General features: G+C 40.0%; 1 protein-coding gene across 1 annotated transcript; it reads right to left on the bottom strand.

The window, feature by feature from the left end:
* Positions 1-1,485: 1,485 nt before the first annotated feature.
* Positions 1,486-17,020, bottom strand: THBS1 (thrombospondin 1). The gene is made up of 22 exons (XM_010711620.2): positions 16,895-17,020; positions 16,703-16,796; positions 15,626-16,203; positions 15,015-15,090; positions 14,571-14,767; positions 14,263-14,388; positions 12,664-12,757; positions 11,604-11,777; positions 11,056-11,232; positions 10,546-10,719; positions 10,246-10,373; positions 9,982-10,134; positions 9,272-9,490; positions 8,629-8,736; positions 8,153-8,312; positions 7,647-7,765; positions 6,206-6,440; positions 5,634-5,861; positions 5,223-5,494; positions 4,749-4,846; positions 4,504-4,643; positions 1,486-3,820 (listed from the first exon to the last, which is right to left on the bottom strand). Exons 2-22 carry the CDS (start codon positions 16,779-16,781, stop codon positions 3,813-3,815), a joined length of 3,543 nt encoding a protein of 1,180 aa, XP_010709922.1. The 5' UTR covers positions 16,782-16,796; positions 16,895-17,020; the 3' UTR covers positions 1,486-3,812.
* Between the last annotated feature and the right edge of the window lie 9 nt (positions 17,021-17,029).

Below are 17,029 nucleotides of genomic sequence, written 5' to 3' on the forward strand. Positions count from 1 at the left end.
GGAAATGCCATCCTATGCCATTATTTTCCTATTGTTTGCTTTGTGTATTTGGTATGCATAGCTTTGGTGGGAAGGGTACTGCCTGAGGCATTCTACCCTAATTTTACAATAGCACTGAAATTGCCTCTCCATTTCACTCTGGGAGTGGAGTCATCCAGGCAGACTGACACTGTAAGCAGTTCTCAGTTCAGCTCTAATATGTGTTGCCTAATCAAGCAGTTCTTGAACTTGAATGTGGAAAAATTAAAGAAAAATGGTGACTTCCTAGAATTTGTATCGATTTGAAAATCGGAGTTTCTCTGGGATACTTGTATATTTTTGTGGGTTTCCTGTGGAAAATTTTATCGATCTTTAAGACCTTTGCCTGCTGAACACTTCTCTTTAATCAGCTCTCTTCCTTTGCTTCTTCATACATCTTTGTGCCCCTATGCCTTCACTTCTAGAAAAGGTGGAGAAAAGAACTAGGTATCACCTTATGAAGGATGTATTAAGATGCTCTCTTTTTATAGTCTCATAATTCCTTTCTGAAATGCATTTGGGTTTAAAATCAGCTAATTACTGTATTACAGTCTTCACTGTAACATCAAAACGTTCTTAGTCAGTTGTTTCTTGGGCAAGTGCTCTACCTAGCCTCAGCTGTAGCTTTTTGTGGCCTCTTATATTCACATTCCCCAAGCAACAAGTGGGCACACTTAACCTATGTGTTAACACAAAACATTGGGCATGTCTTTCTTAAGGCATGTATCATCTCCAGTTCAGACACTACACTAATTTATTACAAGCATTTACACAGTATAAGTAGTATGAAAGGCTGGCTTAGGTTGAGAGAAGGTCATTGGAATTGGCTGCCAAGAATAACAGAGATAAAATGTAGTGACAAGATATTTACTGAAAAGCTGCTGATAAGGATACAATTAGAATTGAGCCCAGGAAAATTCATGGCTTTATTTGAGAGCTCATGAGACAAACCATTGCTGCAAGAAAGGACTGGGAAGCTGGTTGTACTGCTTCTAGTTGAGATGATGCCACATCACCAGATTTTTTACTACAGCAGTAGTCTGGGTGGAAGAGACTTGAACAGATAGGCATCTGCAGCTGTTTATCCTGATGCCTCTTTTTATGTGTAAGAAAAGCATGAGGCAGGCCTGGCTAGGGAGGAGTATATGATTAAAATCCCTCAGAGGTTGTTTTCCCTTGTGGCTTTATCAAGGGCCCCGTGGCTATGACTATATTTAGGAGTCCACAATAATGTCTTTAAAATTGAATTGAGCTACTGCCCCTTAAATGCAAAAATACTTTCAGGTGGACAAGTTGTTATGCCTGGGCTGAAACATCCTGCATGCTCTATCTTGTTGCAGTTTTAGGGGAAGATTATTGAGGTGTTAAGTTGAACCCAATTTAACAAGGGTAACAGAGCAATATATTAGCATAACTGGGAGCTGCAGAAATAGTACAAAGCATGAACAAAACTAGGTGACACAGGTGTAAATATAAATGTCCATGGTGATTTATTGTTCTCTGTAAGAAGTTCTATTGTACATCTTACACAACTTTAAAATGGAAAATGGTTAAAAATGTTTACAAAAAAAGCAGGTTCTTAGAAAATAAAACTAGGAAAAACATTGGGAAGAAGGAAGCAAAAAACTTCAGTTCAGTGTGCAAATATTTTATAAAAATAGAAATACTAGCTCTACAGGTAGCATTTCATGATAAATTATTTAAATAGCATATCTACACAATTATGTGATTAACTATTACAATGGCAATGAGAAAAATAATTTATAAAAACACAAGCAATGGTATACAAGATGTCAAGAAAAAATATAACACAATATTATAAATCGTATTTGACATTTTTCTTCCAATGCTATTTCCTTACTGGGAATATATTTTTCCGCAATGAATTTTTCGACTATGTACAGCATTAACTCTTCAGAACTACAGTAGCTTTAAAGTTTGGTAGACGTTTGAACTCTGCTTAATCCAAAGGTTTCTCTCAGTCACACAATAATGAGGTAATATTTGTACGTAAAACTTTCACCGTGTTTCTTTTCCTTTTTTGAAAAGACAAAGAAATGATATAGGTATAAGAATGCTGCCCCTGTTCATGTACATCAAGCCCTCCCCCTTTTCTGCAAAGAGCTCCTGAAATTCTGTCTAGGCTGTGAAGGATTCCTTCTTTTGTAGCTGCACACTGCTAGTTCCAGTAATTTGTGCGCAGTGACACAAATAGCAAGACTGGATGATTACTGACTGTAGTCACTGTGTCTCTTTCTGCCACCTCCTCTAGGTTGGTTATTCTGCTTGAAAGTCAGTCCTGCTGACCAGTGGTAAAGCACTGCTGACATTTCACAGCACTAAACTGCTATAATGCTAAATGACATTGTCTCAGCCCTAGCTCTATGGCTAAGACAGGAACTGCTCCCATCTAAAAGGACTTGAGTTTTAATACTGCAGAACAGTTGCCTGCCAGGCAACCAACTGCCTTGCACAAAGAAAGGAAAAGCTAATGCTGAGCTCAGACTGAGAAAAACAAACATTCCATTCCCCACCCTGCTGCTTTTCCCTGTGCCTCAAAGCCATTATGGGAAAATTGCTCTTTGTAACTAATACATCGCCAATATCTGCTCCAGACAAGATTTCACTTAACAAAAAATCCTCTAGTTTCACTATAGAACAGAGTTAATAAATAATCTGTATTTACAATCCTACAGTCATGAAGACTTGTAATAATGGTGGATAGTCTTGATGCATTTCTTTCTTTTTTTTTAAATCAATAATTCCTCAGTCATTACAATATCAAGGATAGTTAAAAATAAATATTTTACAATTTCAGTATTTTATCTACAGGCCCCTTCCCCTCCCCTCTGAAGCGAGGGGCTTAAAGCATCCATGGCATGTAGAAAAGGAATGTTTTTATTACTGTTGTATTTTGTGCCTTTTTAACCATAAAATATGAAGCTAACCATAAAAATATGAAGCACATGCTGGTTTCTTCCTGAAGGACAGCACAGTGCTAGTTGAGATGGTGGTGTTCTCGCACCACAGCTGAAAGAAAACATTTAAAAGGTAAGAAAGATCTGCATCTAACCAGGAAACAGAATCTTGTTGTAAATCCCAGTCCTCCCAACGCTGGTGTGATCCACTGTGCCAATTGCATCCTCCTTTCCCCCCCTCCCTTTACAGAGAGGGGTTTTTAGGATATCTGTTTTGTCCTGTGTTATAGAATAGCTGATCTAGCTCACCGCAACAAAGTCAAGGGTTATTTTCATCTAAAAGATGCAACATACAAGAGGATAATTTCTGCAAGTTAAGTGGATGTAAACCAAGGTAGCAGAAACCCCACTAAAAAAACTCCACCCCCCCATGAAGAAAAGATTTGAGAGTTCACCCTCCCACCCAAAATCCCTTTCCCCACACAATGAAAGGTCTTCAGTTTAAGTAGTCCACAGCACATCCAGAGATGTTCTTTTTACAAAATGCTACTCCATGGGACCTCCAGTTAGATGCAGTGACAATGCACTGTGATAAATAAACAAATGTCTTTCTGACTGAAAGAAGTGTGCATTTTCAGTGAAGACAATTCTTATTTGCAAGACATTTGTTTCCTTCCATTTCAGAGGTCAGATGCAAGTTTCATTTCTATTCTCTCAAAACCATTCTCTTGAGGCAGGTAATGTTTCGAGTCCACATTTATGCAGGAGGAAGAAAGGAAGGAATAATATAATGGTCCCAGGATTTGTAAGGCTAAATGTTTCAGAAGGTGCAATACCAGCATTTTAAAATAGTCTCTGAATCCAGTAATCTTGGCATTATGGATCTGTGAAAAAGAGAGAATTAAGGTAAGGCATTTCTGTTATGCATGATTGATTGTGTCTAAGACGTTATCCATATGTTTCCTACAAGCATGTCTAGAAATTAAAGAATGAAGTACTTCAGCACTTTCTGGAGTTTAAATTGAAGAATCTAGTGCATGTAATCATTACCTAACAACATCATAATTTGAAGCAAACTAGGTCAACTTGGAATTTAGTCACATGCACATATCACCACTGAACTGCAAGATCAGAAGGTTGTGTAGACTGTACTTTGCTTATTTTTATTAAGTCAGTCTTTTGCATATTGGACACTATTCTTGCTGGTATTTTCCATTTTCACCTTGCAGTTTGTCATCTGTATTGATTCATTCTACAAAACTTCTTTACAGATTTCAGTTCCAGAAAAGAACTATATCTTAACATAGACACAAGAACTCTTGATACTTTGAACCAGCAAGACAGAGGTATTAAGATTTTGTATTTTCAGATTTTTAGATTGTGAATAGCTTAATTGAAAAGGTGTCCCATTTCTGTCTGTAAACATGCTTGAGATGAAGCCATGTGAAGTAATGGATGATCTTTCCCTCTTAGCTACTTTTTAAAAACCTGTCCTACTTTTCTTGAGAGCAGCTTTCTTGAACCAATTCTTTTACATAGGGCCTCTTCAATAAAAAGTTTTCCTTACCTCTGCATTCATATTTAAGATCTGAGAAGAACACCATTTCTTGAGAGAAAACAAATAATCCTAGACGACCACCAGCATAAGTTTTATCATAGATTGGTCCTGAGTCTGCCATGATTTTCTTCCCTTCATACATTACAACTCTACAAAGAGATAATATAATCTTGTCAGAAATGAACCTACTGTTAGGTTTATTTTTATAAACATGTGGTTTCTTTGGGACGATTACTTAAAAGGATAATGCTCACCTGATGTAGCCAGTCTTTGGTCTATGGCTAAGGCGCCATCTGTATGCAGTGAAGTCTTTCCAGCCTATGTGACGAGGGTCATGCCACAAAGTTCTCACCTACAAAAGAATAGTTCAGTTAATCAGAGGGTCTGAAATAAGATAACCATTATTTTGATATGCAGGTCTCTTTATGAGTAGCAAATGCTTGAAGTTCATCATTAGGCTCTCTAATGGGTTTTTTGATATCACCTGTATCTAAATTAACTTTTAAGTATATAAACAAATTTACTCCTGTAGTCCAGAAACAATTGATTTACTGCTGCTGAGAAGCCTATCTGCCTATTAATAATTACACTTATTTGTCTTTGCCAAGGTAGCTATCCTATTTTGAGCAGTATGTAGACTCCTGAGCATAACTAATTTTTTGGAAAAACAATATGCCTTACAGTGCACTAAGCAGTATAGAAGCAACGGTTATCAGTGTGACCTTTACCTGGCCAGGTGTGTTTCCTGTGTGCCACAGAGCATTACGAAGGTGTTCTCCTGGACCTGTGGTGGAATTCACAACCTTGATGGAGAGACCTGAGTAGCCTTGAGCTTTGGTTGGTGTGGAGTCCCAGTAAGACTGAGTAATCTGCTTCCACATGACAACGTAAAAACGACTGCTAGATTGGTAGGCAAATACAAAGCCAGCATAATCATCATCCCTTTCTGTATTGATAAAGAAGGTGCCACTGAAGTCCACAGCATTGAATTCATCAAAACCTATGTGGGCATTAGAAGGGGAATATTAAGATGTTGCTTTTGATGTGACTTTTAAACAATTTCTTAACAATTTCTCAGTTTCCATCCCACCTCTGCCCTCAGACACTGTAATGCCTCTAAAAGTTAGTGTTCTCCTTACCAACTGCAAGGCCAGGGTCACAGTTGACTGTCTGAACCAGTTCTTTACCCTGGTGACGTACAACCCAGTTTGGATCATTTTGGGATGTTCCTTTTGGATCCAAGGGAATCATTTGAAACCTTCGGAAGTCAGTCTCACTGATTTCCACATTTTCGGGACAGATGTCATCAATGTCTGGCACACTGTCTTGGTCAAAGTCATCTTTGCAAGCATCTCCACGTCCATCACCTGGAGGACAGAAGTATTCTGAGCAATCAGACATTATGCTGGCAAACAACCACCAGTTTCAAGTCAAGGTGAAAACCTTACTGCAGAGCTCTGACTGCCCAAGTACTGCTGGCAGACACTACAGAAGACAGAACTGTCCCTTTTGCTCCAGCCTGATATTGCTAAGTGTATGAAGACAGTTTAATAAGTGGTCTTTTTATTCTTTACTCCCAAGGAACACTAACATTAGTGCAGATTATCTTTTTATTTTGAATTTTTCCAACCCTAAATAGCATTAAAAAAAAAAAAGTCAAACAGTTGCAAGATATTCTTGAAATGTTACTGTGATACTGGGGTCATCTTACCATCAGAATCCGCTTGATCCGGGTTGGCAACTAATCTGCAGTTATCTTTGTCATCAGGAATACCATCATTGTCATCATCATGGTCACAGGCATCACCTTTTCCATCCTTGTCATGATCAGCTTGATTGGCATTGGGCACATAAGGGCAGTTATCAAGATTATTTTGATGACCATCTTCATCTATGTCCTGGTTGTTGTCACACTCATCACCTATACGGTCAGAGTCAGTATCTTCCTAAAAAAAAGGAAAATAAAGAACATTTTAAAAGCCACGTAAAGCATGTGGATTATGAGCCTTAGTAGCTAGAATTGGGATTTCTTTACTTTAGTGAGAGCTAAAAATATAAGTATTAAAGAAGTATTAAGATTTTAGAATGTTAAGATCTTGACATTGTCTGTAAATCGTGGGGCAGAAAGCAAGAGGTCACCTTTCACCCTGAGATGAGAAAGCAGTTAAGAAAATGACAAATAAGAGTAAGAAGGTTTATAGTCTCAGTTTAAATCCTTCAAGTAACACTGCTTTTAGGCTACATGATGGTTCTAAACTAAATTCTCCTGACTTGTAATCCCTTTTCTAATCCTTCAGTCATTCCAGTTACCTTCCTGAATCAATTCATCTTACAGCCTTGTACTTGGTGGGCCAGCACAAGCTTTATCTACTTTTGTCTTTGAATTTTGAACTAGTAAGTTGTACGAGAGGCTGGATTCCTCCTAAATTTTCGGAGGAAGGTTAAAGAGTGTCATACTCCTTTTCCCTAGGGCAAAGACAAGTTGTGATGCCTTTACTGGTAGAAAAATATAACTTTTTTTATAAAAAAATGTAACTGGTTTGGATTGAAGGATATAGATTATAAAGAGAATGTTTAAATTGAAGTGCAAGTAGTATTTAATATCTGATCAGTTAATTGTTTCTAGCACATTTAGTGTGTAGTATATCCTGCAAGTCCTGAAAGCATGTTTAAGACTCTGGGCTGTTGCTTCTATTCTAGGAAGAGGAGAATGAAGCTTTGAAGCAGCCAAGCACTGCAGTTCATAGTGATTTATAGAGCCTTGAATAATTAAGAATTTCTGTACTATTAACATCCTGCATGTGTTATAGGCTACATATACATTAAACTACTGAAAATATATTCCCTTCCTATCTTGATTTCATAAAATGCTCCCAGGTATTTTATACTGTTACAGTGAGGGTCAGGTACAACTGACAAAAGTAGAGTTGTATGTGCGATAGTCTCATGGATCCTCTCTAGAATTAATTTTCTGAACATTACCTTGCCAATGTTTGAACTGTGAAGGACTAATAGACTAATACTGACACTGTTTGGCAAATTAATGAGCATAGCATGTCAACTCAAGTTTAAGTTATACTTGGGTATAATATCTTGCATATTGTAGCATACATGAACAACAATATTCTATTTGTATAACAGAAATACTCTACCTGGTCAGGATTATGTTCCAGTGGACAGTTATCACACTGATCTCCAACACCGTCCAAGTCTGTGTCCCTCTGGTCTACATTGTAGACATATTGGCAGTTGTCCCTTTCATTGAGGACCCCTGCAACATTAAGATGATTTTGTAAATGCAAGTCAGAATATCCAAATGCTTCAAAAGATCATGCAAAGTCACCACACATTTTGATAATGCTTGATAACATTTTGTAAGCCTTTTGAAAGGCACCTGATTGAAACCTGACTAAGTTACTAGCCTCTATTCTTACTTCCTGTAAGAACTGAAGCTAAAATTTAACTATACCAAAATGAGTATTTTTCGAAATGAATTTCTATTAGCTTCAAGTGCTACTTTAATAGTCTTTATATCCTGAAAACAGAGATGGGATCTTGTGTGTTCAAATATAAATTTCTGGTATGAAACCCGTGGTATCATTGTATACATTTGGCCTATCTGATCAGCAGTGTAAATGTGTAATCAGAGGACACCTACCATCTCCATCAATATCCACTGCACATGCATCTCCTTCTCCATTGTTGTCAGTGTCAATCTGATCAGGGTTGTGATTGTAGGGGCAGTTATCACAACGGTCACCAACATCATCCCTGTCATAGTCATACTGCTGTGGGTTGTAGATGAATGGGCAGTTGTCCTGCAAGAGAAAAGTTGATTTAAAAACAGTCTAATTAAACATACAGCAGCATGAGCAGGATCTGAATGGAACAGCAAAAGGCAGAAGGGAAAGCAGACAGAACTGGAATGCTTTTATCTCAAAACACACAACTGCTTATTTGAGTGTGGGAATGGTTGACTAATAATGAAGATTCATTTTCCAAGCTCACTAGCTGCAGAAGGTTAGTCTGCATACAACATCTGAAGGTTTCTAGGGTAGCTGTTAGTGCCAGCAATTTCATGTGAAGGAACAGGAGAGCTACATTCTAAAAGGCTGTTCTTTTCTGTTGTCTTACCCGGTCATCAGAAATACCATCATCGTCATCATCATTATCACAGGCATCACCAATCCCATCTTTATCATAGTCTTCCTGCCCAGAGTTGGGGAGATTGGGGCAGTTATCCTATAGCATGGATAAAGTACATATTTTTACTTACTCCTGGCTTGAGCACAATAGAGAGAGTTTAGCAGATATAATCATTATGCACAAATCAAAATAGCAAAATCAGTTACATGTTATTTTATTGAAGTCTCTTGATTTTAGTTAACCATATTGTAGTGAGGATATGTATTTGAATGCCGTAGACCAAAATCACTTAAATACAAGATTTAGCTAGTCTTACTCTCCTGCTCTTCCCGCAATATAGATATTTATCTGATCAAAGCTGGTATATGTGATAGAACTGGATTACTCCTAGAATATTTATAACACCTATAATTGTACGAGACTTCTTTCCCCACCCCACCCCCCATGTTGTAGGAATGATTAAAGCAACATTAAGAACCTCCTAACAATAGACAGATATTTTATTAGTTTTAAATCGAGGGTAGTTTAATTGCTCTAACTAAATAGATACTAGCTTTATACCTTAAACCCAAATTATTTTTATAGAACACATCTAAATGAATGCTTCTATAGGAATATTAGATAAACATACTTTTTTACAGTGGTAAGTGGCATTGGCAACACAGACAAGGTTCTCATTTGGCCATCCATCCAAGTCAGTATCTTCTCCACAGATTATGCCATTGCCAGCATAGCCTGGTTTACATTCACAACGATACATCGGGTCACTGAAGTGGCCAAGGTAATTGCATTTGGCATTCTTGTTGCAATCGTGTGTTCCATCTGTGCATGGATTACGTGGCTTGCAGACCTAGAAGACCAGGCAAATTAACTCCACTGGAAAAATCTTTTTATCACACATTTTTATCCAGAGATTCTAACAAGGCAAAGAATACATGCCTATTTTCATCAAGGATGTTTCAATAGGGAAAGAAAAAGCCTAATATATTATTTTCTCTTCACTTTGTAACTCCAGTACCTGTCCTAGCACTGTTTCTCTTGTTCAAAGCTCTTATGTTCAAGTGGAACAATGCACCTTCAAGGTGGGTACTGCTCTACTGTAAATTAATACTTAAATTACTCTCCTAAAATTATGTGCAGTGTCAGAATTCTCCATGGCTGGAAAGGATATTTATAATTCATACAGCAATCCAACAGGAGAAGCATTAATTAATTACTGTTTTGAATTACAGATGATGTACCAAATCCATCTTCCCTGAAATGCATAGTTGCTTTCCACTGTTTGCAGAAAGCAACTTTGTATGGTTCGGTAATCCAGCACAGCTCTCAGGTTGACAATACCTGTTTGTTTGCCATGGCATCCTCAACACTGCGACCAAATGGCTGTGACCCAGTGAAACGTGGTGGACAAGGCAGACAGTTGTATCCAGGTTCAGTATTCTCACACCTGTGTTCTCCATTGAAGACAAAGCAGGCATCAGGAACTTCTTTGCACTGAAATGCAAGAGTTTAAGATAAAAGAAAACAGTGTATTAAAGCACTGGTCTTGCTTCCCTTCCCATTTTCTTCTCCCTTTTAAGTCACAAACTTTTCTAGTCTTCCTACCTCATCAATATCTTGGCAGTGGATACCATCGCCATGGTAGCCAGCAGGACAGGCACCGCACTTCCAAGAACCATCAGGGGAGCTTGTACACGTAGTTCCCGCAAAGCAGGGATTAGACAGACACCCATCTGAGAAACAAATGAGAGTTTAAATGAGGGATGCTGTTGCAATATTGTGTTTTGCCAATATGCTAGTCCAAAGTTTAAGCACTTTGGTTTCAAAGACTTTGGCCATATTTTTTAAGCAGCATAGTCAAGATTGACCACAGCCATTAGATGATTATGGAAAAGGAATACTCACCAACTGGACAGTCCTGTTTGTTGCAGACCTGAGTTCCTTTAGCTTCACCTACACAAGTCTTCCCACCATATTGAGGCTCGGGATTATTGCAGAGACGGCTGCGTTTCTGAAGTCCTCCTCCACATGTCACTGTGCAAGCATCCCATGGAGACCATGGTCCCCAGTTGCCGTTAACTAAAGAAAAGTAGAAATTAAGGCACTTGTATGGATTCTAGTTCAGTAAGAATTACCATTTTCAAAATGTTCCTCCTCTAACAAGAGTACTTGAGACATTGTTCTGACCTAATTCACAGAATGGTGGCCATAATTAATAGGCTCCATAGAAAACTCAGATCACAACTGCTAACAAAATTAAACCATTTTCTATAAAACTAGACTATGAGATTTTACCAAGCCTGTACTAAAGTTTAAAGACGAAAGACTACTAGAAGTCCATTATATGGCAGCTTCCTATTTGGGAAGTTCATTGTTTAAACTAGTGAATAGTAGCTAGCACCTGGACACACTTACTTGGGCAAGGATCTTTCTGGCAGGGCTTGGTTTCTCTTGCTTCACCCTCACAAGGCTTGCCATTCAGCTGTGGTACTGGAGAGTTGCAGAGACGAATTCTAGTGATCATGCCTGTACCACAGGTGACTGAACATGATGACCACGGTGACCAGTGGCTCCAACCACCATCTTGTTTAACTACCGAAAGATATATCTATTAGTAGAGTTTTTGAAAACCAGACTTCAGCTTCAAAGCACTTAGAACATAGAATTGTACTAGAAACTCTCTATACTAGAGAGCCTTAATACAATCACAGATCAAGTTGTTCTATTGCTAGAGAAACTGTACACCTAAACTGGTTTCAATTTTTAACCTGGAACACAATCCAAACATGTTTATTTACTGGATCAACTATCTTCTCTATTTTACTTGTTAAATATAAGTCCTTAAAGCTAGAAGCCAGCACTCCAGTTCAGTGACAGAATAACAGGATAAACTTTGCTGTTAATAGTAAGTCAATAAAAGTGGCCCATGTTTTATTACCAGGATGAATGGATTAAATACTTACATCTCTTATCACACTCTTGAAGGTGGCAAGTCCGAGTCTGCACAGAAGACCCTTCACAGCGGTTGTTGAGGCTGTCACAGGAACGCCCTCTCTGCTGAATTCCATTCCCACAGGTCACTGAACATGAAGTCCATTCAGACCAAGGAGACCATCCATCATCTGCATAGTCGCTAGCTGTAAAGGTGCACAGCTCTGTTATAGCCCTGAATAAGATGCCAAGTATGTATTCTCCGTATTCCTTTCCCCACCCCTTCCCCTGCTTTTTCTTTACCATAAGAAAAAAACTCCACAACTGCCCTCAAAATCTACATGCATTTCCCTTTCTTGTACAAGGTAGAGATCGAGAACTCAAATGTTTCAGTTCTTACACGCATTACCTAAGTTACTTCAGGTGGCTTTACATAATAAGAATGAATTCAGAAGTACTTAGGTTAGACACTATACTAGTTCACAGTCAGCAAGGGTTCTAAGAAAACTCAAGTTTAATTAGCACTGATAACTAGAAGTATTATTGTCCAGAAACCCATTTAAACATTTTTATAAATATGCTTGGTTCATAGCTGCTCTGCAGATAAAGAGAAGCAATGTTGTTGGCTGATATATTTTAATTTGCTGAGATGTGGAATGCATGCACTACTAAAACATATTCACTGGTGAATACAATACACTAGAGCACTTAATACACCTCAAAAACTTGTTCTGCCTGCATGTATTTACGTGTTGTATTTGTATTCTTTGGATTTCAGAGCTCCATTTTACTTCTCTTAATTATATTGATCCAATGTATCCCTAACCTCCTTCTTTCCCTACAGAAATGCAGCGACATCCAAAACTGCTCTGAAGCATTGTAATTTTCAATAGGACAGTAGTAATTCCTTATGTAAGAGGCAAGTGGAAATTAATAGAACAGGTTTCTATTACTATAAGCCATTTAGCAGAGGATAGATATTTGCATTTTAATTTAAAGATGCAGACTACCCGGTTGTCCTCTATACAGATATATAGAGCAGTGCATGTCTACTGGCTGTAGAGAGGTGCGAAGATATTTTTAAGTACTTACGCCAGCATCGGGGGCAGCACTCCCCATCAGGCACAGTGGCATTGGAACAAGGCATGAGAGGGCAAGACACTTTCCGGCATATAGTGGCAGAGTTCTGTAAAGAATTGAAAGAATTCAATAAGCAAGCAGGATATGAAGCATAACTCTGGAGTCTAAACTCACAGCTGATAAAGTCAGATGATAACGATGCCCTTTGTGCAGTACTTAAAGGTTCACATAGCACATCTAAAGTAGAAAACCTTGTATTTAGAGCTGATACAATTCAAGAGTAGTTCCTTCCAGCAATTCTTACTCCATCTTCACCTCATTCCTACCATCCATACTATTTCCTTCTCAGTTAAGCAGTTTTGTTTTGAATAAATTGGTCAAGAATGACTACTAGAAACTAGCTAGACTAAAGGACTGAATAAAGAACTATTCCTATACAATTCCCAAAGTATAAGTTCAGACTTCAAGGGAAAGAACCAAGAAGGCAGCTTTTCTGTTAATATGGATTTAAGCTAATTACATGGTGAACATAAAATGTGTTTAGCAGACTTGGCTGAGGAGCCATACAATCTATAACTTATACTTAAAGGTCTTTGATCTTTAAGCCAAGCAGGCAGGGCAAGAACACCCATCTCCAATCTCAATGAGAGCTAAAGTGCAGTCCGTAGTTTTGCTTCTTAAAGGTAGCAGCTTTGTCAGAAGAATGCCCTTGTCATAATCGTTACAAGCTCCCCCTTTTCCCCAAGCAAATGACTATATTAAGGCAGTTACAGCTAACACTAAATAAGAGGGTTGGTGGGAAGATGAGCAAAGGCAGAAGTCACAGTATCATGTGCTGCACACAAGACTGGAGATAGAAAGCTACAGAAGCAAATGCAGATTTTTGTGAGTTGCCCTGTATTGCACATCTACAGATACTCAGACTCTGTTTCTAAACAGAGGCAAGTAAGATCAGACACTCTTTGGTAGACTGATACTCTGAAACGCTTTGCTTATATATACTTTAAGTATTAAGGCAGAACAAATAATAAATATCTTGTCAGGATACCCTGGGATTTACAGAACTCAACTGTAATCTGGAAAAAAGTTTCTGTTGCATGTGATCTATTAAAAGCCTACAGGACATAGCTAGAAGCATTCATTATATAATGAAAAAAGGTATTTAAGAGCCTTTACTGAGTACTAGAATCTCTTTTCCAGTAAGCAAGCAGGAGGTTCACTGAGGGTAGAATGTGCATTTAAAGTATTTTGGGGAGGAAAGACGACGGTTAATACTGTTTGTTCTTTTAATACTGACTTGTAGACATACACATAAATAACGTAGAAAGCAGAAGCATTCCCAAAATTCTGAAAGTAAATGCATTTTTAACATCTGAATGAGAGTGACACTCAGTGTAATTCTAAATTACTGCTGTAGTAATACTATACAAAAGTTGTATTCATGTAAGAGATTTAGTAGGGTAAAAAAAGGACAAGCTGAATACTTCTCTGGGTATGATAGGCCCCATTCTGTGTAGGATTTGTTCAAACAAAGACCATCATTTAGAATTATCTGTGAATCTGAAGTCATGAATTTATATACAGAGAACTTATGAATGCAAGGAATCTTACCTGGCAAGTACATTCAGTGCAGCTGTCAATAGTCCACTCTTCCTTATTTTTGTGCAAGATCCCATTATGAATGCATACTCCAGGAGTGATCTGGACCACTTTGGCAATCAGTTCATTTTCTTCAGTCTTAAATGGCAGGTGTGGGGGGGAGGGCAGCAGAGAGAAGATACTTAGAAGTTAACACAGAAAAAACACTTCCACAAATTCATAGCAAAAGTGAAGTTATTACTGTTTATCCAAGCTCAAAGGACAACGTACAATTCTTTAAGTGCCAGATAAGACATACTGTGAATATAACAAATACTTACCACTTTGCGAACTCTGTCTTGAAGTGTTGTAACCATGGACCGTAGCCCTTGCAGTTCTACAAACATGTTAGTTAGTTCATCACAGGAAAAGCCACAGACTGCTTGAATGTCCTTTGTTTTATGGCCAATGTAGTTGGTGCGGATAGCTGGGCTGGAACCATTTATGGGGTTGTCCAAAGTAATGATTGCACTAGTAGCTAAGAAACAAGAAAGTTTACATGAGTAAATGCATTTTTTTTGCCGTGTACATTTATAATTCCAGGGTAGCACCTGTTATACAGCTATCACCAGATTCACTAGAGTATCTCCAAAAAAATACTATTTCTTATGCAATGTAGATTTGAATGTCAGCATACTTCTAAATTCTGTTTCAGTTTATCTTTCTAACATACTGAGGAACCCTCTACTTAATAGATCATTGGATTCAGAAGATTGCAGACTTACAGCTGGAGCAGCCTTTGTTCCTCAGAATAGTTTCCGGAGTTGTTCCAAACACGAACCGTACGTTCTGCAACAGTCCCTGTGGAAAAAGAAAGAATTGCAGCTACCTGCAACAACTGCAAGGGAAAGAAGGATAACTTGCAGGGAGAGAGCCTGTAGACAATAAAGTTCACCTAAGTTCATCACAAGTAATTTCACAACGGACAGATGGCAAGGTGAAACATGTTAATTTATTCTCCTGAGTGACAGCAAGCCCTGCTTCCTAACATTCTCAGTCTTGACCACAAAGACCTGGCAAATCGCCAGGCAGGAAGGGAAAAAAGCATCAGTTTCTCAGTCTTGTATAATAAGTTGAGCAATCAAACTACAACCACCTGTCCAGAAGCTCTGGGACCTACTGTTGCATAAAGTTCTCTCCACAAACCTAATGCTTCACACTTCAAGCTGCATTGATAGAGCTTAGTAGATTTAGAGGTGGTCCACATGAGGCATACAGAAGCAGAATCTTTTCTCCCTGTTTCCTACAATTTTCTAACTGTTTAGATTGGTTGAATAATGTACTTTCAAGGCATATGACTGAAAATAATACGCAAAAATGCAAGGAAAAATCTTACCTGGAAGTTGTCATTGACTCCCCCTTTGGCAATACGAAGCCTGGCACTGCTGGCCAGGCCCCTGCTGAAAATCTTTTGAATGGGAATGTCCAGTTCAGCATTCTCCATTTTCTCACACCCCACATAAAGCTGAGCCCGGTCTTCTTGCACAAACAAGGTGATGTTCTTCCAGTGTCCTGTAGCTAACAAAGCATCCTCTACAGACACTAACTGCTGCTTGCCATCACCAGAGAGGCTCAGGTCCAAGGTGCCTGCCTTGCCATTTGAAACTAGACTGAAGACATGACCAGAGCCGTCTTTCCGTTCCACAGACAGCAGTGTGCCTCTGCTCTTCTTGGCTTGCCGGAGAGTGGCCAGAAGGATGAAGCCCTTCTCAGCATGGATGATATCTAACAAGTCTTGGAACTTGGAGTCAGGGACAGCAGGGATACGACTGGCATCTTCAATGCGGTAAGCAGGGCTGGAGGACTCCGGCCCCTTCACCAGATGCACCCCAGGTGCCCGGCGCCCAGCTCCGTTGCGATTCAAGTTAAGGTGTTCAAAGACATCAAAGACGTTGTCATCATCACCCCTGGACTCTGCAGAGAGATCAGAGTATCCATCGTAAGCCATGGAGAAGAAAAGGCTGCAAAACCACACATCTCTCAGGGCTGCTTAACACACTGACCAGCGATGCTGGCATTACAAGATACGCAGAGCACAGGCAGCAGCTCTCAAGGCACGGCAGTCCCAGCGGGAGCTGCGTGCGGCACTCCGCGCACATTCTTGTGAAAGAGCCAGGAGGCACAGGAGCGCCGGGTACCCGCTGACTGACACCGAGGTAGCGCAAGGCTCTCACAGCAGCCGCCCGAAGAAGGAACGGGACAGCAAACCCCTGCGGGGACATCAGGTTGGCGAGATGCTCTCGAGAGCTTCTGCTTTTGAATGCTGCGGGAATTCCACGCCGAAGTTCCGTAACTAACTACCGCTCTGCTTAAAGTCTTCGTTCGCCGAGCCGCGGCGTTCCGCCCCTCGGAGCCGTCTCCCCATACCCACCCAAGGCGCGCTCCAGCCGACCCCGCCCGCGCCGGCCCTTACCTGCCGTGCGTTTGGCTTCCGGGCTGCCGAGCGCCAGGAGAAGGAGAACGAGACCAGCGGCTGGCCCCATGGCGAGCATCTGCCTCTGACCGACCTGGGAACGGCCACAAAGGAAAAGGTCACAGAGCTGCCCCGCGGCTCGGCGCGACGGGACGGGTGCCCTGGAACGGCGGGAACTGCATCAGCACTTACCTGCAGGGAGAGCGGGCGGGCAGCTCCCGCTACGGGCGAGCGATATCCTCCGAGGACTGCGGCGGCACCTCGGCGCAGGGAGCGCTGCGCTGTGCGGCTGTGTTCGGCGCTGCCGAGTGCTCTGCGGACGCCGGG

Source organism: Meleagris gallopavo, chromosome 5 (assembly GCF_000146605.3).
Source record: "Meleagris gallopavo isolate NT-WF06-2002-E0010 breed Aviagen turkey brand Nicholas breeding stock chromosome 5, Turkey_5.1, whole genome shotgun sequence".
Classification (NCBI taxonomy): Eukaryota; Metazoa; Chordata; class Aves; order Galliformes; family Phasianidae; genus Meleagris; species Meleagris gallopavo.

Coding starts and splice junctions, on each gene's coding strand:
- THBS1 (XM_010711620.2), bottom strand. CDS start 16,781: ATGCTCGCCATGGGGCCAGCCGCTGGTCTCGTTCTCCTTCTCCTGGCG. Junction 14,768..15,014: donor GAACAAAGGCTGCTCCAGCT/GTAAGTCTGCAA, acceptor CTTGTTTCTTAG/CTACTAGTGCAATCATTACT. Junction 7,766..8,152: donor AGTGGATATTGATGGAGATG/GTAGGTGTCCTC, acceptor TTAATGTTGCAG/GGGTCCTCAATGAAAGGGAC.